Source organism: Arvicola amphibius, chromosome X (genome assembly GCF_903992535.2).
Source record: "Arvicola amphibius chromosome X, mArvAmp1.2, whole genome shotgun sequence".
NCBI lineage: Eukaryota > Metazoa > Chordata > Mammalia > Rodentia > Cricetidae > Arvicola > Arvicola amphibius.
The window spans coordinates 43,774,831-43,801,549 of record NC_052065.1 but is presented as its reverse complement, the minus strand read 5'-3'; the positions used below and the strand labels follow the sequence as shown (position 1 = coordinate 43,801,549).

Genomic DNA, 26,719 nt, shown 5'->3' with positions numbered 1-26,719 from the left:
AGGACAGAGACACGTTGTCCTTGGGCAATCGCACATGCACCATGGCACCTGCACACTCAAATTAACACACAGCACATACATCAAGGGCGTGCACACACACGCTCGCACACATACACACACTCGCGCACACACACACGTGCACACACACACACCACAGACAAAAAAATGTTTGTGTTAGTAGTTTGAATTTTTTTTTCTTGAGACAGGATCTCACTTTGTAGTCTTGGCTGGCCTGAGACTCCTTGCATAGATTTGCCTGGAGTTAATGTTCAGGTAATCCACTTGCCTCTGCTGTTTGAGAGCTGCATCACTCTGCCTGGAGTTTTAACTTATTTTTAATGGCTCCTTTTTAGTGTATAAAATAATGGCTTTCATTATGATACTGCCTGTAGTCATTTGAATGCTATTGCCCCCATAAACTCATAGGAAGTGGCTCTATTAGGAGCTGTGGCTTTGTTATAGGTGTGAAGGCAGGCTTTGAGGTCTCATATATGCCCAGTGATACAGTTGACTTCCTATTGCCTTTGTCAAGATGTAGAACTCTCAGCTCCTTCTCCAGCACCACACCTGCCTGCATGCAGCCATGCTTCATGATGATGATAATGGACTAAACCTCTGAAAAATGTAAGCCACCCTAATTATATATTTTCCTTTATAAGAGTTGCTGTGGGCTGGGCGATGGTGGCTCATGCCTTTAAACCCAGCACTTGGGAGGCAGAGGCAGGCAGACGTCTGTGAGTTCGAGGCCAGCTTGGTCAATGAGAGCTAGTTCCAGTACAGGCTCCAAAGCTACAGAGAGACCCTGTCAGCAATAGAAACCCTAGTTAAGGCCCTGTCATACATAATCATTGTACTCTGCTCAAAGCCCTTCTCACTACCTTCACTTATTTGTCCTCTCCCTTCCACCCCCAAATAGTTTCTGACACACATGTATGTAGCTGACATATAGCTATGTAGCTAAAGGTACATTCTATTTATCTCATGTGGGTGTAGTATATATCACATAGTATGTAAATAGCCTTAAGTTTTCAAACACATTGATGTGCTACATGTTTAGAAATAAAATAAATCTCATGGTAGTTCATGAACTCTGGACCAACAATTAGGAAGCCGGCATGGGACTGACCTAGGCCCTCTGCATGTGTGTGGACAGTTGTGTAGCTTGGTCTGTCTTTAAGGCTCCCAGCAGTGAGATCAATCAGAACCTGTCCCTGGCACTTAGCTGGCTTTTGGGGACTTCTTTCCCATGCTGGATTTCCTTGCCCAGCCTTGACTCAAGGGGAGAAGCTTGGTCCTGCCTCAACTTGATTTGCCAGGCTTTGTTCCAGCCCATGGGAGCCCAGCCCTTCTCTGAAAGGAAATGGAGGAGGAGTAGATGGGGAGGGGAATAGATGGGAGTTGGGGGAAGGGGGAGTGGGAGGAGAGGAAGGAGGGGAAACTTGTGGTCTGTATGCAAAATTAATGAAAAAAAGTTATTTAAATAACATAAGGAAAAAAAAGTCAAATAAACCAGGGTGTGAGCTTGTAATCCCAGCAATCTCAGTAGCTAAGGCAGGATGGATCATTAACCCATGAGTTCACGTCCAGCCCAGGTAGCACCATGAGATTCTCCCCACCTCAGAAGACAAAAAGTACAGAAAGAGAATTGAAGTAAAAAGAAAAATCAATCCACTACAGTCCAAACAACAGGTTTTGAAACATAACTGCGTGCTTTATTGAGATACACAGTAAAGCAGTACTATAATACAATAGTAAGGCATATATTTGGTGAAGTCTGATATGTTGTGAAAATGAAGTAAAACTGAAGTTTAAAAAAATAATTAGTAAATGTTACAGTGTTGGTGTTAAAACACAATATATTATGATACTCAAGTAAGAATCCAGTACCTGGAAACAATGGTGATACATGCCATGTGATGTTTATGCTTCAGTTACATTGATTATGATTTACACTTTAGTACTTGATGGTTATAAAGAACATGAAATGATGTCCAAATTATGCTTAAACTCAGCAATAAAGCTCTCAGTTTTTGTTCAAATATTTTGATAGATTCACTCCAGAACTAATATCTAAAAGATAAAACAAAAAAGATTAAAACAAATTGATGCACTCTATCTACCTCTGATTTCAGAATGAAACTTAAAACTTCTTAGTAGGATGGAAAGTAACCCCTTGTTTTAAATCTTAGTTAAACCCTTGGGGAAAGAAAATGTCCGGCATCACATAAAAGAGAAAAATAATGCAAGACTAAAACCAAATCTCAATTGTTTTTTACCTTAGAGCTTTGGGTTTTCTTTTGGAAATTATAAAAGAAAAAGAGAGAATGGCGTCCACACAACAGACAATTGGTGAAGCTGTGAAATTATGTGTGCACAATTACCAGGAACACTTCAAAATTATGTGTGCACAATTACCAGGAACACCCCAAAAGCAAAGTGAGGTAGAAATAGCATGAGAAGCTGTGTTTGATGTTAATTACAATTAATAATGTACAAAATCCACTCTCTAAAAGTTAATTACACTGAAAGTTAGAGGTAACAGATTTGCAAAATAATAGGACAGTGATTTCTAGTCAAAGGATGATTTGTAAATGCTGTAGTAATACAATGGCGTGAAAGAGGGAGGAAAGCTTTTCCTACCAGTCCTTAGCTTTCACCTTCACTTTTTCTCCTCTTTTTTCAATGATCTGCTTTTTTTTTTTTTTTAAATTTAGCCTGTCAGATTTACCAGAGGGTTCAGAGAGGCTTTTGTTCTTGAAACTGTCAACTTGTGCCTTCCCACTCACAGTCCTGTATGGAATTACTTGCAGGGAAACCAAAGCAAGGGAGACAAATGCAGTTCATGGACTTCTGGATTGACATTCACCAGGGTCACCATGTGATTGGGTTACTTTCTTACCACTAATCTTAAGTCTTGCAGCATTAAAAAAAACCTCATCACAATGAAAAAACAAAATCTAAAATCTAAAAAATCAACAACAGCAACAGCAACAGCAACAGCAACAGCAACAACAACAACAACAACACTGCCCACTTCAGTTTGAGTGTAAGAAGAGGGCAGAACAATTTTGTTGTGGTTATAGAGATGTTTGTATGTAGAGTGGCGAACATTCATCCCACTCTTTTACAGAGTAGCTGCTCCCTCATCGGGATTGACTGGGGAGTCACAACCCTCAGCCCCTACCATCTTCCTCCTATTGTCCAGGAGCGAAAAATGCCTTCTGATGCTCTTTTGCAGAAACATCGTTAAATATAAACCATGGCATAGCCAGCAGCAGGAAGCTGAATATATCAACCAACAGATTACTCTGATACAGTGAGTCCTGTGTATTCATTCACATGTTCCTGAAAAAAAATCGAAGCTCTAGTTGTCAGTGAAAAGTTTAAAACTAGATACATCTGGAGCCTTAGACAATATTCTAGTATGGTAGTGTTCTACAGGCTTCAGGCTCCAGGGAAAATTCACTCTTGCCCAAGCAGATAAACCCAGATGACTAGAAGCAATTTATTTCTGTTAGGAAGTAGCAAGAACATTTGAAGAAGAAATTTCATATCTATTTATCTATACACCTATAGTATTTTTTATACTTGTAGACATATAGATGTATAAAATGAAAGCCCATAGCCAGCCCCACTCAGTCAACAATTCTCAAAAGAGCAATATGAAGCAGTCATTTGGTGGTGTTAGAGGAAATCCTATCTTTAATATGCAAGAAAAGAAATCATGAATTCCATATGAATACCACGCTAAAATAATGCAAAACAATGTGCTGCCTCATTGTGTGTGTGTGTGTGTGTGTGTGTGTGTGTGTGTGCATGTGTGTGCGTGTGTGTGTGTGTTTAGGGGTTTTATAAACAACATTTTTTTATAAAGTACACTTTAGTTTACAATCTTTCTTTATAACTGTTATAAATTTTTAAACAACCCAAAATGCGTTCCATATAAAGAAATGGCAAGTTATTTAGCTATCAAGATTTTACATGTAGTTTTCTTTTAACTTTTTTGTACAATTGCATAGACGTGTAAAACCTGCCATTGTTAACAAAACAATAACAGACTTAGAAACTACTGAAATCTACAGTATAGTACCACTACCCTTCACAAAAATATAGATTTTATTTCTTGTAAACTCTTACTGTCTAATCCTCTTTGTTGTACGAATATTATAAAAACCATGCGGGAATCAGGAGTTGTAAAACATTTATTCTGCTCCTTCTTCATCTGTCATGACTGAAACTAAGGACTCCATCGCTCTGCCCAAATCATCTGCCATGTGGAAAAGGCTCCCTACATTGTGTCCTGAAAAACAAAGAGAAAGAAGGACTTTACAGAGGGCTCAGGTCTTGTTCCCCTGATTGCCATTATGGGGAATCATTCCCATTTCAGGATAAAGACAGCACAGAGGCTGCATTGAAGTTACACACACAGTTCCACTGTCCACCCATGTTCAGGAAGAAGCAAAGCCTTGTTAATGAAGCATTACATGTTAGTAACAGCTTAATGCTGAATCAGCCTACTAGTGTCATTTGATGAAAAAAATGTGAAGCATTGCATTTAACTTCCCAATTTCAACATCCTAACTCATCTCAAAGAAACTTCATAGACAAATAGACAAGCACAAGGCTCTTACTACAGACAACATTTTTTTTCTTTGGTTTTTCGAGACAGAGTTTCCCTGTAGTTTCTAGAGCCTGTCCTGGAACTAGCTCTTGTAGACCAGGCTGGTCTCGAACTCACAGAGATCTACCTGCCTCTGCCTCCCGAGTGCTGGGATTAAAGGTGTGCGCCACCACCGCCCGGCCAGACAACATTTTGTAATGTTTTCTTTCTCACTTTGTTGTATTTACTATAGTTATATTTATTCTGCTGTATATACTACATTTTTACTATCATACCACTACCACTTCCCCTACTACCTTCACCGTTACCATCATGGGCACCCTGTCAACCACACAAAATCTTCATTTACTGGCTACTTCAAGCTGTGAAGAATAGCCATGCTATAGTGGTTAAGACCATTTTCTTTCCGCTTTAACTTTGGTTGAAAAATAAACTCTTGATTTGACCTTTTTGTGCACCATTCACATTTGAATTAGAAAGCCTCAGAACAAAAACCACTTTCCATTCCAAATTACTCTGCAGCCTCATTATAATATGACCTATGTGTAGTGCAAAGATTTGGGGATCCTGAGAATCCATCTTTGCTTGCCCACTAAATGAGGGTTAACTATCAAAATAGCCTTTTCATAACAATGTGGCATGACCTGGCATTAATCCCCCAACATGGAATCAAGAGCATAATGTCTGTGGGTACTCTAGCAAAACTAACATCTAGAATAAGATAATCTGAGATATACTTTACAGCTCTCTCTCTCTCTCTTTTATATTTTATGAGTCTAATTTTAGTTTTTCAACCTTGGTAAGTCATTCTCTTTTTCACGTACTGTCTTTGGAAATGAGATGCTTTATTAGGCCATTACTACCTTATCATGTATCAACTTAACAGAGTCTCAGAATTGCTAAAATCCCAATAAAAGTCAAAGATAGAACAGAGCATGTATTCTGTTATATTTATTCCAATAGAGACATACCTTTTTAAAACAAAATATGGGAGAATTAGAAGTGGATTCATGGGCAAGTACTTATACAGTGATGGCACCAGATCGATTCGAGATTTAGTAAATATTTAATGTCATTCAGGTATTTATATCAAGGTGGGTAAGTTTATAAATCTCTCTGAGTTTTATTTGTGCAGAGAATTTTTTAACTGAGAGCTTATTATGCTTAAAAAATTACTTTGGATTTTGTTTGAGACTTCAAATACAAAAACGTTTAACAGATCATATGTACTATTCATAAAGTTGGCCAATGATCTGGTAGTAAAAATAAACCTGGACTCATCTTTCACTTTCTGTTCTCATATGTATATTAGAATATATATTATATAATAACATAGGAAAGCCAGGTATACTAGTGCATGTCTATGATCCCAGTACACAAGGAAGAGGATGTCAAATTCAAGGCCAATGTGGGTTACACAATGAAATCCTGTGTTTAACAAAAAACCAACAAATGTAAAATAAGAACACAAGCTCAGGAAGACTTAGTGGAGCCCCTTGTTATTCTGTGGATCTCAGAATGCAAATATACAAGTGAAAGCCATAGGTTGGAGGGAGTCCCCTACGTCTACTTTTCACTGCACAGCATCCTTGGGGCATCTTCACAATTATTCACACACTTCAAAGTCGATGGAGTAAATGTAATTTTTGAATTATTAGCAATCTTAACAAAGCCAGTAAAATATCCTTAAAACCTGGCAGTGAATATAATTCCAACTGTATCTTATGACACATATCTGACCCCAGGATATTTACTATCTAATAGATAGATAATATATTTTAAAATATAAACGGAGAAGGGTATACCTTGGCTTTTCTTATTAATTTATGGAAAAATCAAAACTAACCTTTTAAGACTGCTGGCTAGGCGTTATATACTACAGTTCAAAAGAAAGTAAAATAAATTAATGTACTAATAGAAATCATTCCTAAGGGGTACTTCTAGTATTTAAAATGGTGTTTGGTTACTACCTGAAAAAACACTTGACTATCCTTAAATACTAGTTCTAGTGGGTTTCTGTTATTTCAAACATTGTCAGCAGAAAGAGAGGCTCATTATTGTTAATATACTACACACATTATCATAAATGTTGATGGTATTAATCTGTTTAGACTGTTTAGTGTTAGTAAGAGACTTTATGATCATTCTTATGCTATATAAAATAAAACTTTTATAGGTGGCTTGCTATATTTACATCATATGTTTGGTAATACATATTGGGTAATATAATTTATAAATACCCATTTTACCAGGATAATGATTCTATTTTTATGGAAGCTTGTATTGGATATAGAAAACAAACAAAATAAAACCAAGATCATTATTTTTGATAAAATACAACTCCCCAAAACTTTCATTCATTGGAGGGATAAAATGGGGATAGAGGAAACAGATTTGTATGCATCATGGTTCTATTATCCTTTTGTGTAAGGAAGAGCATTAGTGAGGTCATCAACTTTACATGACAAAAATCTAAAAATATTATTCAAATATTATACTATAAACACAAGAGTTCAAAAAGTAGCTAGAATTCAAGGAACAGCAATGGGCTTTGGGCACAACTTGACAAAAATGTATCTATAGAAAGTATCAATTTAATCCATTATTAAGCGAGGATTATTGAACACAAAAGCACCATGAGCTGAACATTAGGATAGTTTTATGTTTTTCCAAGTTGGCACTCATCGCACCACATTTAGTCTCACATGCCACGACTGCCTAAGGGAGTTGTTTTCCACAGTGATTGGAATCGAGACTTTCTGGCAAAGATCCAAGACCTCAATAGCAATCTGGCACTCTATTTTTTTTTTTAAATTCAATTCCCAAACAAATGGTTAGCATTCAACTGGCCAAAGCAAAGCCAGAATACTGTGGCAAAATAGGCTTATCTTTTTCCCCTCCATAATTTCATCTCTAAAAAAAATTGGCCAAGTGTGAGTTCAGGGTATTTTCATAGCCATATCAACATCATTATGGTTGTGACTCTGTGATGTCTGGGAACTTATCTGACTAATGGGACTCTCAAGTAGTAGTCACTGATTCAATTCAGTCTGCGGGACTGTAAAAATATTTATTCACGAATAAAACATGTTCAAGGATCTCAAAATTTTCTTGTGCACAAAAAATGTGAAATTTTAAGGTGGGCACTTACCATTAGAATCAGCCAAAAAGTCTCACACAGTAAGAACGTGAGTCAGGAGCACTCAATTCATCACTGATTCAAGTTTTCTTAGTTTCTCCTCTAGGCTAGTGTTCCCTCCCTAGAACTTCCATCCTTTTCAGGGACATCAATGTAGACACCTCAAGAATCATTACATTTATTATAATTGCATAGCAGGATAATTGCATAGCAGGGTCTTGGCAGAATTTTTATTATAACTACTTAGGTTTTAAACATGCTTTATATTATTTTCTACTGTTTTCAACTGTGTGTACTTGTGAGGGGGGTTGTGCATATGTGCACGGAGGACCATTGGGTTCCTTGGAGGTGGAGTTACATGTGGTTGTGAGTCTCCCAGCATGGGTACTGAGAATTGAATGCAGGTGCTCTACAAGAGCAATATGTATATTTCACTACTGAGTCATCTCTCCAGCCCTGTGACTACTTACGTTTAAATGTATCAGTGGCCACTTAGACAAGCATTCTTTCTGTGCTAAGGATGCAGCTCATATCTAAGAACATTCTAAGTCTCCAGCTTATCTCTCAGATCAGCATATACCAGTGCCACATACCAGCCTATAGCAGCGGCATCTCTTGGGAGAGCTTGCCTGCCCCCTTCCTCCATATAAAGCTCTTGGGCAGGGCAATCTTATTCCACTTGGGCTGACACTTAGCACTTGGTCACCCAACAGTCACTTGAGTAGGTAAGTCAATTTTCAGGTAATGAAGAAGCAGCTTTCATCATCAAAAACCCAAAGTGTATTCAGTGTTAATGCTGTACCTACTAATTCCAGTCCTTAAAAGGGTATTTAAAAAACACATCAAAACCCTAACATTCATTTTTTTTAACCCTAATAGGTTACTTTTCTGTTTGGTTCCAAATGACAAACACAAAGAGTCTTCTAAAGGACATGTTGAGACGATGGAAGCCTTTCAACTACTAGGACAACAAATGTGGCACTCAAGTCAGGCTTCCTGGACTCCATCCTTGGCTCTGCCACCCTGGACACTTCACTTCCCCACCCCTTGATTCAGTTACCTTAAGTGTGAAAAAATAGAGTTCAGAAGAGTACCTACCTTCATGTTTGTCATGAAGATTATGTGACGCAAAAATAAATGGTAAATGCCTACAACAGTGCTTGGCACACAATACATGCTGGAAAATAAACTTAGCTAAAATGGAAATGAAGGAGTGTAGGAACGAGGGAAAGAAGAAAAAAAAATCACACCATAAATAAATAAATAAATAAATAAATAAATAAATAAAAGGAGGTCACCTCAGAAAAATAAAAACCAAAGACTCGGGCAGAAAATGCTCAGGTCCTGGAAGTGGAAGGAAGCTTTATGACTCATCAACCATGTTCAAGGTAAAACTTATTTTGAAGACTCTGTGTTGCAGATGGCATCAGATATGAACCGCAGAGTTCCAACCTCAGGACTAGAAAGGTGCTATGTTTCAGAGACTCCCAACCCTTGCTGTTGTCGTGAAGATGACAACGACAATGAACATTTGTGGAAGGCTCCACATGAGCTGCAAGTGGAGAGGCGACACCCATCTTCAGATGATGACAGAAAGTATAATACACACATGCGCGTGCACACACACAGTTCTTACACAAAGGCCAGACACAGAAAGCAGGATGAGACAGACAGAAGCCATGGCTGTGAGCCCAAGTCTCACTGACCTCTCTCATTGGCTTTCCAGGGGCATTTCTTCCTTTAATAATAGAGAGAAAGGAAGAGGCAGAGATATCAGAAAGGAAAAATAAAACACGCATAAATATACAGTTTCATTCCAATTTGCTTCTTTTACCTAACAGATATTGAGGTGACAATTCATTTATTCCCTTCTAGGAAAAAAAGAAACAGAAACAAAAATTCCACAAACACATCTAATCAAATAACCTTTGCGTACACTTAAAGTCAGTGTAAACACATAACAAGACCCCAAAGACATGATTTATAGTATCCATCAATTTCACGCATTAAACTGGAGGAAAATCACACAGAATAGAAATTTGACAAATGGAGGCATTGTTTACAAGGGTGACTGTAATAGAATCCCACGCTTGGTATTCACCAATCTCATAATCTCTTCACATTTGACTTGACAATCAATGCATTAAAACATCAAAAATTGTTTGTGTGTCAAAGCAGAGCCCCACAGAGGACATGGACTCTGTCCTCTTAGGAATTATTTGTTCTAGATCCTTGAAGCTGAGCAAGTCTGTGACGGGAGTGGGTGGTGAGGAATAAAAAGAAAAGATGAGAGAAAGGGGTAAGTCTCACTAATGGACAAACAACAGAATAAGATCTGAAAACGAGCGTTCACCCTCTTCCTCATAATTCAACAAGTATCAGGAACATTTAGAATCAATGGCTAAAGACTGTACTTGTTTTATCGCACCTCATGCATACAATTAAGCCTACTATTTTGAAAAGATATTCTGTTAAGAAACTATTCTATGATAATGTTCATAATTGGATATGGCATTTTATGTCTCCAGGATGTTCAAAAGCCCAGTGGCTTTTGATTTTAGCTATGGGACAGTTCTTCATACATGCTCACATGAAATTTCCACATTTTGAGGAAATAAAACCAATAGCTGAGAAAGATCCTATCTAACATTACCGTTCTCTCCAACTCTCCATGCTTGGTGTCTCCAAAAACGATCCTGGAAACACTACTCTAGAATGAAGATACAGAGCTGCAAAGGGGACCTTTTATAACTCATATTTGAGGATTCAAACTTGTGATGTATGTATAAGATGTGACATTTCTTCACTCCCTCCTTCTTTTCCTTCTTTTTTTCCTTCTGAATTTGACTAAGGGAGGGGTGTTAGAGATTATTTGGGATTTGATCATGTAAAACTATTCATTCATGCTCTTCCTCAAGCCAGGGGCAAGAGGAAGAAAGTGTACAGCAGTGTGTGTTACCAGAAGCAAACTCACACAGAAGATAGGAAGGGGAGGTGACCATCATTTCATACTTTGTGGCTCAAATAAACCTACTATGGATTACTCTTTCTTTTGGACTCTTTGACAAGATTTCTTTCAAAAACTTTAAAAAGAATCCTTTTAGTTCAGAGCTCTATTGTTCATTGGCAGAATTAATTCTCTTTTATAAGGCTGTGGGCTTATGAAGGAGAGGGCCCACATCTCAGCCACCACTCTGTCCTTAGTCTTTTGTATTATACGTGGATGCTACTGGTGTTTTGTCAATGCTGCTGAAACTGAATCAGTCTTGATTGTCAACCTGAAATACCATGGAAAAGGAATCTCCAATAAGACTGGCTTGCCAGCAGGTTTATGGGGGCATTTTATTGATTGATAACTAATGTAGGTGGGCCCAGCTCACTGTGGGTGGTACCATCCCAAGGCAGGTGAGCCTGAGGTGTATAAGAAACAATAGCAGATGAACGTGAGCTTGGTAGAAAGCCATTGAGCAGTGTTCCCCCATGGTTTCTGTTTCAGTTCCTGCCTCCAGATTTCTGTGATGGCATCCCTTAATGACAGACACTAAAGTGTAAGATGAAATGAACCCTTTCCTCACCCAAGGTGCTTTTGGTCAGTGTTTTCTCACAGCAGCAGAGAAGCAACTAGAACATTATGGTATCAGCGAGGTCATGGACAAGGTCTTTTTCTGTGTTATGAGTATGAGTGCTATCCTTTAGAGTAGTGGTCCTCAACCTTCCTAATGCTCTGACCTTTTAGTACAGTTCCTCATGTTGTGCTGACCCCAACCGCACAACTATCTTGTTGCTACTTCATAACTGTAATTTTGCTACTGTAATGAATTGTAATGTAAATATATCTGATATGTGACCCCAAAGGGATCATGACCCACAGGTTGAGACCCGCTGCTTTAGAAGTTGGATTCCAAGAGCTAACACTATGTGCTGGCCTGTAACTTTGATTACCTTTAACTTCGGCAAGGACAGTGTTGTGACAAAAGTATGATTTCTACTCAGAATGTGATTTCTTGAATAACCACGATTACAGATCTTTATTAATGCTACATGGAGACACACTCGGGTGACTGTCAACTGGCTACTGCTGAAAATAATGCAGCAATTGGTATTTGATCTGTCCTGGGTACTTTTCAGAAGTCCTATTTTATGTAACCCTAGTTTCTCTCCAAATCATCTCTTGTCACTTGGTTTCCCATAGGCTCACAAATAATCTACAAAAGAAAAGGGCCTTTCTCTAGAGCTAAGTTCAGTGTTTTCTCCTGTCCTAAAGATAGTTCTTCATTGACAAAATACAAACTAAAGGGTTGGGACATTTTAACATGGTCTTGAACAGTAAATAAGTGCAAATGTCCACTTGCATACTTTATTTCATGCATGTGTGCTTTAGAAAGTTTCTTTGCTCTTCAGTTAAGGTATAATCTGACAATGTGGTTGTTATCAGGAAATGAATCAAGAGAAAAGGGAAGTGTGCCGGGGCGGTCCTAGCTATAAATCAGGAGCTCGGTCACGTCTGGAGAAGTCTGGTTTCCTGAGGCAACAAGAACTTGAGATTACTGACTAGAACTCATGGTTTCAGAGAAAGAACGGGGAGAAATTATTGTTTTCGAGGTGCCTTTGCCTTCAGCTTTCTTAGGTCACTGGTGACTTAAAATATTCTAACGGTTAGGATTTAAGGATGATAACCATTTTAGGGTTTCTATTTTATTACTAGTCAAATGTGATTCAAATGGCTATACTTTAAATACTGAACAAACAGGCTCTCTGGTGTACAGACAGAAATGCATAAAGTAATTCATCTCCACAGCTTTACTGAGTCGAAAGCTGATCCTCCCTGAGGCTTGTGGCTGTGTACAAGAGTCTGAATGGACACAAAATAAAAGTGTAAGGCAGGGCTGAGCAAATTTTCTCTGCAAAGCACAAGGCAGTAAACACTTTAGGGTATATAGGCCACACAGTCACTGTAGCATCTATTCAATTTGGTCACAATTATGCTGCTTTTAGGGCAGCCATGGACGCTATGTAAATGAATGGGCGTGGCTATGTCCCAATAACCTTCATTTCTACAAACAATAGGGGGCTAACCTGGGCCCCAAAATTGTAGTTTATTGGTCTCCAGTATAAGTGAATAATTTACTATAAACTTTGTTGCTTGTATAGGAAATAACGGTGCTTGCAGAAGGTAGGAGTACATTATGCTTTGGCCTGATTTAAAGAAAATTATATTTTATTTTATGTGCATGGGCATTTTCCCCGCATGTATGCCTGTGTACTACATGCCTGTCTGGTGCTCACGGAGTCTAGAAGAGGGCACAGGATTCCCCTGAAACTGGAGTTAGAGATGGTCATGAGCCCCCATATGGCTGCTGGGAATCAAACCTGGGTTCTTTGAGAAAGAAACCAATGCTCTTAACTGCTGAGCTATTTACTTTCATTCTCTCTCTCTCTCTCTCTCTCTCTCTCTCTCTCTCTCTCTCTCTCTCTCTCTCTCTCTCTCTCTCTCTCTCTCTCCCTACATATCATCTATCTATTTATTTGATGCTTGGGGACTGAACCCAGGCCCTTCTTTTCATTAAGCATGTGCTACATTTTCAGGCTTGCCTTTGTTTTTCTTTTTTATATTTCTCCTCCATAAAAGAGCCATGGAAGATGATCTGAATATTAAAAGATAGCAGTCTTGACAAATGTAGTGTGGAGCTCGGCGGGCAGGCCTGCTTTTTGTCCCGCCCGGCTCACTCTTGGAATAACAACACACAAAATGTATTCTTTTAAATACTGCCTGGCCCATTATTTTCTGCCTCTTACTCACATCTTGATTAACCCATATCTAATAATCTGTGTAGCACCACGAAGTGGTGCCTTACGGGGAAGTTTCTAGCTTACGTCCATCTTGGGCTGGAGCTTCATCGCATCTGGCTTCTCTTTGAGGAGAGGCACGGCAGTCTGACTAACTTAAGAGAGGCGTGGCATCTGACTGAGCCATCTACCTCATTTCCTTCTTCCTGTTCTGTCTACTCCACCCACCTAAGGGCCGGTCTATCAGATGGGCCAGGCAGTTTCTTTATTAATTATCCAATGAAATCATCAGATAGATAGAAGACACACCTACAGACAAAGCTATTTGATCTGGGGGCATCTGGAAGAATATATGTGAGCTTATTTAGGCATCAGTGGTATAAAAAAGAAAAAGATGCCATGGGCTGTTAGCGATAAAATTCTGTGGAATAGATCAATAAGGAAGAAATTTCAGAGGTAGAAGAAATCCTCAAAGAGGACTACTTTCGTGACAAGCACTAAGCTTGTCTTGTACAATATTATTTGTTAATCTGTCTAAAGGAGCACCTCATTTTAGGAAGTCCAATAAAGTCCAACACCACATCAATAGATAAGCATTTCTTTCGTTAATGTGCACACTTGTATATGGAAATCTATATTTGTAGACCACTAAATGGTCAGAGATACATGGACATAAATTGCTTAAAGTGCTCAATCTTAAATCGTATGTATTGCTTGTTCTTCTCATGTAGTGTTTCTATGCAATAATGGTGGAGATTCAGTGAGTGTCTTAACGTAGATAGTGTGTATCGTGCTATAATTCAATGTTTATCCATGCTTAAAGAGGGTCAGATTATACATAGATAAATAGGTCAGATTGACTACTGTCCACTGAGCACCCAATTATGAACAACTAACTATACCTAAAGACTAATGAGGAAAGATAAAAATCACAGAGTTAAATGTGCACACTCCCATGCCTTGGGGTGTGCTGCAGTTTATATTGCCTAATATTCAAACTAGAGATGGCTTAGGACTAAGTGGAGCAACATGCTCTCTTTATTAATTTGGATAACAGTTGATAACCATTGCGATAATATCAGAGGCCTAATTTAACTTGCTGAATGGCTATGAACAATGAACCTAGCTTCTTTGTGCTTCTAAGCACTTTGAAAATGAAAGCTAAAGATGAGACACCATTAGGGCCAGGTTTAAGGCACACGTGTGGCAGGAACATAGATTTAAATCCAAAGCATACTGTATTTGTTTACTCTCTATATTTATGACGATTTTAATTTCTTTCTACAAAAAGCTTTTCCTCTGTTGGAAATTAACCAGCAGGGTAAAGCAAACCATGAGGTGGTTTTTAATAACGCATTTCCACTAAATGTCAGACCTCTGGCTCTGACATCTGCTTTGAGTTACTGAAACAGCTGTCTGAAATAACTGGAGCAACCAAGATCTTCGCTTGTTTCTGGAAATACAATGTTTGGAACATGGACAGAAGAATCAGAATAAGACTATCAAGTCCTCTAAGACATTAGCTCAGTCTTGGCAAAAACTTGTATGGTAAAAAAAATTTAAATTATTTTTTGAAAGATACATAAATGGACAAGGAAATCTGAGACAAGGTAGATAAGAAAACTTTTAACAGTGGATCAGAAAATCAATTTAGCAGATTGTTACCAACATTTTATTCCTGAGCAAATTAAACAGAAACAGAAGACATTACATGTATTGCTTAACAAAATTTTTGTTTCTGATATTTGTTTGTACATGTGAGTATAAATGAAACTGTTGTATCTGCATTTATGTATGTGTATAAAAGCATGTAAGCAGCCTACTTTATTTTGGTATCCTAGTTTGTAATGAAAACATGCATAATACATAATTAAACTAGGCTGGTGGCCACTGTTCAGTGTATCAAAGATGCTTGGATAACCTTATGAAGCTTTTTCATTGGGGGAGTCTTTAATTCTCAGATTTAAGATTATCAGGAACTCCTTCATATCAACCTAACATATGTACCTAATGGTATGCTGTCTCTGCCTAATTCAGCTGTTTCTATTTACACACAAAACCAAACACAAGCGTAAGTGTACACATATGCACACACATGCACACATACACACTCACATACACTGCTTTTCCAGTTATAAATACTTTTAGTTACAAATAAACGATTCCAACCACATAGGTCCTATATTAATGCTTAAACTAGCAGGAAGCAAACAAAAAAAAATACTAGGATCATAGCATCACAGAAAATGCAGCCAAAGGGCTGGAGAGACAGTTGAGTGAGCGCAAGGCCTGCTGGATGAAGACCTGAGTTTGGGTTCCTTGCACCCATAAAAAAGCTATAAGCATACTACTAGGGGAAGTAGGGTAGACAGGTGGACCGGAGGAGGCTTCAGCTCATCTAGTTAACACTGTGAGTGTGCTTCAGCAAGCAAAACTGTCTCAAAAAAGAAAATGCAAAGAGTTAGAGGAACACACCAGTCTCTGGCCTCTGGTCCTAGGTCCATATATTTCATAACACACACACACACACACACACACACACACCTACTTAAATACTCTGAGAATTTAGCCATTTACTCTCTTACAATTTAGTGGCTTTTGTTTGCCTTCCAAGAATGAGCTAATTTTTTTTCAAGCCAGTGGGACAGATTTGAGATAAGGCCTTTCTCCCATATTAGAGCACTCAAATCAGCATTTAGGGGACCATATTATTTCAAAAGTGCTAATTTAAAAACATGACCCAGGTAGGCTGAACAGAGCTTCCCCGGGTCCCAAACAAGCAGAGCAAACTACACTAGAAAATGTTGGCTTTAGGCATGTGAACTGCAAATATGACAGTAGGAAAGGCATATTCTACATGCCTCAGGAAGCGTCTTCCACATAGTCTACCTGCGAGGACTCTAGACGTGGGGTGCAGCTGGCCAAACAAAGGATTTCCTTTTCAAGCTAATCAGAGCAGACCTGGGCCAGGGGTCTTGTGGTTGTGTCTTCTCTGTTGTATTCCTGTGGCTTGGATGTAGAAGAAATGTCCAGGCTAACTAATAGAACAGCGCTTAGCCTCTCACGGAGCAGGTAAGTGGGCTGCCAGTTCAAGAACCTGGGGTTAAACACATGCCTATGATCTTTAGGAAAAGGTGAAGGGGTGAGGAAATGTGTTGTAGATGCCTCCAGCCCCGAAGCATCTAACTACCTTGAAGAAGAAACCTCTACAAAAGTCTAATTCCTTCCTCCCAAGCAGACTGCTTCAAGGATTCATTCTTGTGAAATATATGTCCAATACAGAAACTGTATTAATGCATCATGTTCTGAACTTCTTTGGAATACTGCATTCCCACTGAGCCATGAGTTCTTGGAAACCCAGGAACTTGTTCTTCCTTTGCCTTCCTAACACTTTCTCTGCTACATAGTAGGGACTAGTGAAATCTGGAAGAACAAAGTGAGGATGACAAAGGCGAAGGCATTTGTATTTCTCCCAAGCTGGTATATAATCTTCCTTTTCTAAATGAGAAGATCAAACAAGAGGAGATACCTAATAGAGTTAGGATGGGGATGGGGCAAGGGGTTAGTGGAAGACAGGGAAGAGTTTTATCCGTTAAAAATCAAACAGTGGTGTTCAGCAGTCAAAAGATGGCTGATACAGACATTTAAAATTAGCTTCCTTGATGGTTCCTTAGCAACGCTCTACCAGAACATTATTGCTTTTAATGTGCACTGCACAACGTTCACTCACACATCAAATAGCTAGGAAATGGCTATTGTTAACTGACACTGAACAAGAAGATAGAGAAAACACACTACTCAAAAGACCCTCCTTATTGCCCTTATTGAGACAAACAAAGCCCTCAGATTTTCCACCACTGTTCCCTGCCTAGGCTGCCCATTAGGGGTGCTAATCACTGGCCACAAGGCTTTCTTCTTTCTCCTTTCTGCTTCTCTGCGCTTTCTTTCTGTCAGCTCACGGGTGACCTTAACTGTGTTTTTGCAGGCTGATGGGGGGTGGTTCAATGACTGTGTCAGGTAATAAGCCATAACAAGAGCCGTAAAATATCTCTTCGGATGAAGTAAGCCATTTGCGGCTAATACAGGCACAGGGGAACATTTGTGTCCTAAAGTCCTGCTTTTGTAGGGGGTGCAAGACTGTACAAGGTCAATGTGATAGGAAAAAGAATGCCTTTCTTTGCAAGGAAGTAAAAAGCCGATGGACTCCCCTATGGAGAGCTAATTATCTCTATATTGAAATGATGGGAGTATGATTCAGTTTTCAAACACAAAGGGCATCAGATCGCCAGCCAGAATCCCCATGACTGTCACTTCTCAGGCATTTTCCAGGCCTTACCCTTACACTGTAGCCTTACATCCCTGGCAAAGGCGCCATAGAACACTGATTTTATCATCTGGCAAAGTCATATAGTGACTGCTCTTAAATCAAAGATCCCACATAATTAGCTCTTCGGACCAACATGTGAACCATGTTGTACAAGGTGGAATTCTTCCTTCCAGAAACAATTCATTCACACAGGTATTTGAACTCAAAATACACCAAGCCAGAAATCTATTCTGAGAACAAAGTTTCATCGATGAAACAAAATTGGCATTCTGCCAGCATGTGCTGGCTTTCAATGGACAGAAACACATCAGTTAGAATGGGTGGGAATGGCGAAGTCTGATTCCTTTGGAGTTCTAGGTCCTTACCTCTTGAGCTAGGGAAGGAGTTGTTGAGTTGTTCCATCACTTCCTCTAATCCTGTGCTTGTATCTTGGGGAGGACTCAGAAGATCTTCCTCACCTTAGTGAAAGAGAAACAAGGAATAGCTATCATACTCCTGCCGAATGGAAACACAGGCAAGGGCCACAGGAGCATTTTACAGACAACTGCAAGTTCATTTTGCTTGCTCATAACAACAACCACAAATCCTCAAGCAACTCCTCAAACTTGATAATTAGGAACTACTTCCTTAATGTGTGGAAATCCACATGGAAATTTATCTATGTTATTATGCTTAGAGAAGAAAACTGTTTGTATTCATTCATTAACACAAAGTCACCAAAACATCTTTTCTTGAAGTCCATTGAGAAATGTGAATGCTTTTAAAAAAACAGTTATTACTACACACTTGTAATACACTTAGCACAAAAGAAAAATAAGAATGTGGCAGATTGGAATTACTCCATAAAGGCAATAAGGGAGAAAGAGAAACGTGGGTTTCCAGTCTTTCTTTCTTTTATTTTTTAACAACAACAACAACAACATTAAGGTGACATTAAAGTCAAATGTAATAAAAGGAATAAACACTGTACATGAACTAATAAATACTATTATTAGTATTCTAAGGACAGTAGACAGGGTCTATTGAGGAGGTATGCTCTTTACTCTCTGTTACTTAGAACTGCATTATCATTTTTGAATAGGAAATTTGTTGTTGATAGTATGTGGATCATTGTTTCTACTCAAACAATATTTTTAAGTAATGGGAAATTTTCTTAGGTGCAAACCAAACTAATTTGAATTCTGATGGTTCTTTCAATGTTATTTTTCATGATAATTAAACTCCCAATCATGAAAATGCTTTGGAAGCTCTATTTGTTAAGAACACCATTGAAAGCAAGGCCTTGTTCATGCAAGTCAAAAATAGTGAATGGGCTTAAGGAAAGCTCAGATTCACGTGTGACTTGGAAATGACTAGGGAGGTAGTGATAACATGATTTACATATTCTTTTCATTTCCTTTGGTCTATGCCACGCTTGGATTTTCAGCTGAGAGTATAATCCTGCATTCATTCCTGGGTTTTTAACCTTGTTTTTAAAGCACAAGCAGAAAGATCATTTGCTAAGAGAGAATCATATTGTAGGTGGACATGAGTTCGCATGCCATTCCCAGAATGAAGGGTTCATAAGCTGGGATGGATAGAAAAGCCTCTGATTCTGGAAGTCTCAGGCCAGAACAAAGCTCTTTGAAATCCTAAGCACAGAGAAGAATGAAGGTCATGAAAGCGTAAACCAAGATACTAGATTCCCTGTTCTTTCTCTCTTCTCTCTGCACACATGTGTGAACATATACACAGACACACATAAGCATGTGCACTTTTAAGTTTCTATCTTCAGAAAAGAAGAAAATGGCATTTAGTATTTCTAGCTCATTTATTACTGCATTTTAATATGCTTACTATCTGATGAAGATGGGATGAATAAAATATTACCAGAAAAAAACCCCACAACCTTGACCAATTGCAGGGCCAATTACATCTTTATGCTTCATTACTGATGAAAATTGTTGTTGAACTGGGAAAGGTGAGGCATTTTTATTGGCAACAAGTCCATGTTCATGACAGATTGTCTTACAGATTAAATCAGAACGAGCGGAAACATTCAGCATGGATGTCAATATATCTGACAGTTTAATTACATCATACCTGAGTTCTAGGAACTTCATTGTACTGGTATAAAGACCCAGGTACAGTTTAATGGTGTGATTGGCAGTAGTGTTCCTGAATATCTTCAAGGATCAAACTGTAATGTATAAGCTAATGGTGTCAGCTAAGTTCATCTTTACAGATAAACTATTACCTGTCTCAAAGAAGAGTAAGTTCAAATGCAAAATTGGCTTGTTTTTAATAGTAAGCTTTTGTGACAGTGGTAATTGGATCCATTTAAACAGTTTTGGAGGTATTGGGGTTTGAATACAAGGATCTATGCATGCACTCAGGTATTGATCTAATAACCATTCTAATATGTTTAGAGCACAGAACACACCCTAAATTGTATATAAACAAGAATATTCTGCTTTTGCAGGATTTTAAAAATATTCTCCAGATTTCTCAGGATGGATTACCTCACCTCTTTGTAAGAACTGAAATCAGGTCCATCACATAAATACAGGGGAAGAAGTAAATAGACTAACTGAAGAATTTTTAGCACCTAATATCTATCAGATTATACTGAAAAATTTGAGACAGTTAGATGAAGCCTGAATGAAACCCCACTGACTGGGAAGAGGGAGAGCAAGAAGGAGAAGGAGCTAGAAGAGTGATGTGAATATGATCAAAACACTTTATTCAGATATATAAAAATGTTACAATTTTAATCCCAGCACTTGGGAGGCAGAGGCAGGCAAATCTCTCTGAGTTTGAGGGTAGCCTGGTCTACAATAGCTAGTTCCAAAGTTACAGAGAAACCCTGTCTCAAAAAACAAAAAAAACAAAAAACAAAAAACAAAACAAAACAAAAAACAACAAACAAAAAACAAAACTAAAAAAAAAAAAACCAGCTAGTTCCTTGTGCAGCTGAGGAGAGGGAGCCTGAAATGGCCCTTTCCTATAGCCATACTGATGAATATCTTGCATATCACCATAGAACCTTCATCTGGCGATGGATGAAGCTAGAGACAGAGACCCACATTGGAGCACTGGACTGAGCTCCCAAGGCCCAAATGAGGAGCTAAAGGAGAAAGAACATGAGCAAGGAAATCAGGACTGCGAGGGGTGTGCCCACCCACTGAGATGGTGGGGCTGATCTAATGGGAGCTCACCAAGGCCAGCTCGACTGGGACTGAAAAAGCATGGGATCAAATCGGACTCTCTGAACGTGGCGGACAAAGAGGGCTGACTGAGAAGCCAAGGACAATGGCACTGGGTTTTGATCCTACTGCATGTACTGGCTTTGAGGGAGCCTAGTCTGTTTAGATGCACACCTTCCTGGACCTGGATGGAGGGGTAGGACCTTGGACTTCCCACAGGGCAGGGAACCATGACTGCCCTTTGGATTGGAGAGGGATGGGGAGGGGAGTGGGAGGAGGGGGAGGGAAATGGGAGGGGGGTAGGAGGCGGAAATTTTTAATAATAAAAATTTTTAAAAACCTCATCGCTATACAATTAATATATGCTTATTCATAATGTAAGAATAAAGTACTAGAATTGTGCTGTTCAATATTGGACCAAGTTTCTTTTGTAATGCCTTTACAAAAAAATTAAGGGGCTGGAGAGATAGTTTAGGAGTTAAGAGTGCTTCTTGTTCTTTCAGAAGACCTGAATTCAGTTCAAGGCATCCATGTTAGCAGCTCACAACCATCTGTAGCTACACCTCCAGGGATCCAAGGCACTCATAATTATGTAGGCATATAAAGGAGTGATGAACACTCTAAGAACAGGGGGAGATGCAACTGAATCAGACCTGAAGGTATGAATCCTGCTGATGCATGAGAAAATAGAGCAATAGACAGAGGATGAGCAAATACAAAGTTACTGGAAGATCAGTGTGGTTGGTTTGCTCATAGGACAGAAAGACAGCTAATAGTATACACAGAGTGACCAAAGACTGGGAGGAGAGCTTGTCCATGGTTCAAGAATGTAGACTTGATCACGTGACCTGTTATGGTGCATGGAATGTTAACAGATGTGATGTGTAGAGAAGCTTACAGCACCTGTGAGTTGTTGCATTTGCCTTCTTGTACTAATGTACAGAGGAAACACATGGCTCAAATGGCCTGATGACCCATAGAGGATGACAGACAATGTGAACATTCACGAACTCCACTCAAAACAACCAGGGCTGAGGTTCAGTTGTGCTCCTGCACACCTGTAAGCTACTAACAGACATGAATGAGAAATGCCCAATTTGAAAATATTCGGTTACGTACAATAACTGTTGCTGGTTCTCAACACGTAAGAAGAATAAGATTTAAGGATATAGGAATGCTAACTTCACAACTTGATCATTACTTTATATATGTGAACTGAATTTTAATACCGGACCCCATAAATAATGGTAAATACATATCGATTCTAAAATAAAAGTTTAAAAAATAACTGATAGACTTTGTTTTCATTAGCCAGACCAGTAAGAAATATTTACAGTTTGCTTAATAATACACTATGCAGCTATAATACAAAAGGCAACCTCAAAATGTTTTAATTATAAATCATGACAAGCTTGCTAACTAACATTCTTTTCTTCATTTATTGCTAAGAAAATGAATACTGAGTGTCAATGGTGCCCACTTGAAATTTTGTCAGTTAGTATCCCCACTTCACTGACTATGGCTTGCTCAAACACAATATTACTAGTGGTTAAGGGAATTCATGCCAATTTCTTAACATTAGCCATTCAACTTGATTCTACTCCAAACTGATTCTCATGAGCATGCTTAGAAATTCTTTTGGAGATATTAACAATATTCTCCAGCTTTAGTTTGAAGTAAAAATTTAGAAATGACTGAAAATGTTGAAAGGTCAATGTTTTAAGACATGGAAGACATGGTCATTGTGAAGAGAAGCCTTGATGTGCTATAATACAATAGTACACTTTAAGATCACTGGCAACGTGAAGAAAATACTTGTGATGACTTGGTTTAACCTAAGAACACAGAAATGGCATGGCTTTCCATGCCAACACCTTTGAGTCATCTAAAAGATATTCTGGCTTCAAATTTCTAGGATGAATGATACCCGACCTGACTCATATTCTGTTCCTAATTTCCAAGGCTGATAGTGGGTTTACTTGTTGAAAAAAAAATAGTTCTAGCCAGAACATATGCAACCTACGTAGAATGAAGGTAAGAATCCTTAATTCTATAATTTTGACCTGTATCTAGGCAGATTATTTTCTGTGTAAACACAGAACCATGTTTTATTTACTTCTGCTTAAAACTATCAAGATATAGTCATTCTGCAACTTGTACTCTGGTACATAATTTATTTTTTAATAAAGAATATGCTCACCACTTTGGGGAGGGATTTTAACTCATTTTCAATTACATGTATTATTACTCTGCTACTTATGCCTCATCTTTCTTAGTTCTCTCTAATTTTTCAATAGAAAAAATATAATGATTTATTTAATACTGTGTATTTAGGACCAATTGTGTTTTCATATCCTAATTGAAAACAGTTGCTTTCAGTTTTATATATGTTACGTAGATATTCTTTCATAAATTATGATATGAAAGGATGATGTTCATTATTAGCTGGCTAGTCTTAAACTATGATAAAGAGATCCAAATTAAAATATATTAAATATATGGAATTCTCCCCCTGCCTACACAAAAGTGTATTATGCTTGGGGCTGGAGATATGGATTGGCAGTTAAAAGCAATGACGGCTTTTCCAGAGGACCCAGGTCTGGTCCTTAGCACCTAAATGGTGGTACATAACTGTCCATAACTCCAGTTCCAGGGAACTCAACACTGGAATTTAGCCTCTGAGGAGAGTGATGTGCATATTGTTTCAGTGGTTTGAAGGAAGTTGGCCCCTATAGGCTCATAGTGAGTGGCACTACTAAGAGATGCGGCCTTGCTGGAATGGGTGTGAACATGGAGGGAGTGTGTCACTGGGGGTGGGCTTTGAGGTTTCAGAAACTCAAGCAAGGCCCAGTGGCTGACTGTCTCTTCCTGCTGTGTGCAGATCCAGATGTTGAACTCTCAGCTACCTCTCCAGCACCATGTCTGCCTGTGTGTCACCATGCTTCCCGCCATGATGATAATGGACGAAACTGCTGAATTAAAAGCCAGCCCCAAATACATGTTTTCCTTTCTAATAGTTGCCATGGTTGTGGTGTTTTCTCATAGCAATAGAAACTCTTACTAATAGAGTGGCACAAAGACATACATGCAGACAGGACATACACACACACACTAAATAAATACATAAATAAATGTCTTGGGCTTAATTTCCAAAAGAGTAAGTCAGAAAGCACTTTATTGCAGGTTTGTCGCACTGGCAATAATCAGTTGTGAAAGAAAAAGATCAAGAAATTGGAACTGCCAAAATTTAAGGAGTTTAAGTTCTAAGGTATTCTAAGAGGAAAGAAATGCTAATAATAATATGCAGAATAAATTATATGACGTAATGCATGACAAAACCATGTAGTATATGATGAAGTTACAAAGGAAGATCCATTATGTGCAAAGAAGATAATCTATTTCAGGTTAGTATAAACACTCTTTCCATGCTAAAGATTTTGGAATTCATTCAATAGACAAATCAAGCTTTAGATCAGGAATAGCAAAATATAATGTGCATAGCTGCAAAGTAACTAGAAACATCTAAAAGATGGCTCATAAAGAGAGAAAAGTCAAAGAGAGATAAATCGATAAGGACAGTATGCATATCTGTAGTAGATGATATCAGTTTAGACTATGAAACCCAAAATGGACAAGTTCAACAGAATCGCCATATATGGGTTGTCCATGCATGCTTCAACATTGCCAGGGCATAAATTTCAATTTTTAAATTTCAGTAGATGACAAAAGGCTGAATCCAGGAAAGGAGTGAAAAGGAAAAAGTATAGGAACTTCAGATAAAATAGTTAGCAAGAAGACACTCATAAGGAACAAGCACACAGGTCCCACCCAGTTAAGGACCATTCCACAAGCACTTGGTCTTGAAACATGTAAAGATGTCGGAAAAGTGTTTGAGACTGAAGAGACTACAGAGACTTGTCAATGGCATGGAAATCATGTTCTTTCATTGGGTTGTGAATAATAATAATAATAATAGTTGCAGAGAATGTCATTGGCAGAATTGAAGGTATTACAATTGAAATTGCAGAGTAGACAGCAACAGTCTCCTGATTTGATTTTGTGGTGTTCTGCATTGAATTCAGGGTCTTGAACATAGCAGATAAAAGCTCTACCAGTGATTTACAGTCTTGGCCCTAAAATTTATTTCTTGAGTAATAAATCTATATTGGTTATGTAAGAAATTATCTTTCATCTTGAAAGACATGTTTTCAAGTCTTTTGGATAAAAATGTTATTTTGTGTAAAAGACACTAAATGGGTCAATGAAATAAAATAAACCAACAAACAATTTAAACGTAATAAATATTCATATAAAATGTGAATAAATGAACAGAGTATGTATAGATGTCATCTTAGATATATAAGTAGATGTCAATATAAACAAAACATTAGTATAAGGAAGGATATATAAATAAATGGATATACAGCAATGGAGGTAAACTTGCTATAAATCTGCTATAAATAAAAAACAGAAAAAACTTATAAATTTCCAATATTAATAATACAATCTATTTTTAATGTTTGGGACTCATTTGACATTTTAAATAAACAAAGCAGAAAATACTTTCAGCAAAGTAAGTTTGAGAAAGTAAGGAGTTATTAGATATTGTTAGGAGGGCACACACATGAGTATACAGAGGTCAGGAATGTAAAAAAAAACCCTACTTTTGTAAATTTATATTTCTTTGTTTCTTCCAATAAAATGTAAATTCTATTAGCAAATCCCCTCCCATAACAACTGTATAGAATACATACAATGTAAAAAGACTTATCAGGGATTAGTATTTTGAGCTCTGAAGAGGTACAATGCAATCTGGAGATACTCTGTATCTGAGGTAGCTTGAATACAGTATCCCATCGAAATCAAATCCATGAATCCCTAATATCCAAATCCCTTAAATTCAAATCCCTTACATAAAGTACTTTCATAGAAACTACATGCATCCTCCCATATATTTTAAATCATCTCTACATTACTTATAACACCTATTATGACATAAATTCTGTGTGATTATTTGCTATATTATTATCACTCAATTCAGGGAATAATGACCCCAAAATATCTATGTTCCATTACAAATCAACGGCACCTTCCAATTATTTCTAAGTTTGCTTGCTTAAATCCATGTACGGAACTTGCACATGTGGAGGGCCAAGTGTAGTTTAATTCTTCAGACAGATTGGTTGGCATGACTTCTATACTTCACTGGAAGGAAAATCACTGGGGCTGTATATTTAAAGAATACTTTATCTAGACTATTAGCCAATATCATCCTTACCACTTCTCAAACATTCACAGTACAATAACACATATCACAGTAATTTAAATACCTGTCACCAACATTTAAGAAATTCTCCTGGGCTTGAGAGATGACTCGGCTGTTAAAGGCTAGACTTAAAATCAAAAATATAAAAATTGCCCTCATCCCCTTTATTAAAATTGGCTTACACAGCTCAATAAACACACACACACACACACACACACACACACACACACACACACACACACCTAAAAAACAACAAAAACAAAACAACTTTGAATTTAGTCTTTTCTTTTGGAAAACAAATATAACATATCCTACCAATTCTATATAGGCAAGTTGCCTCTTACCCTAATTCAGGTGCTAGAATATAGCACTTCTATCCCTGTATTCAGCTCTG

General features: G+C 38.0%; 1 protein-coding gene across 1 annotated transcript in view; it reads right to left on the bottom strand.

Annotated features, from left to right (window-relative positions):
- Positions 1–1,690: 1,690 nt before the first annotated feature.
- Positions 1,691–26,719, bottom strand: part of Dmd (dystrophin) — a 1,847,711-nt gene continuing 1,822,682 nt past the window's right edge. Inside the window, 3 exon segments of the mRNA XM_038316167.1 lie at positions 1,691–4,300; positions 9,467–9,498; positions 18,240–18,332. Of these exon segments, the coding sequence (XP_038172095.1) occupies positions 4,289–4,300; positions 9,467–9,498; positions 18,240–18,332 (137 nt within the window). The 3' untranslated portion in view covers positions 1,691–4,288.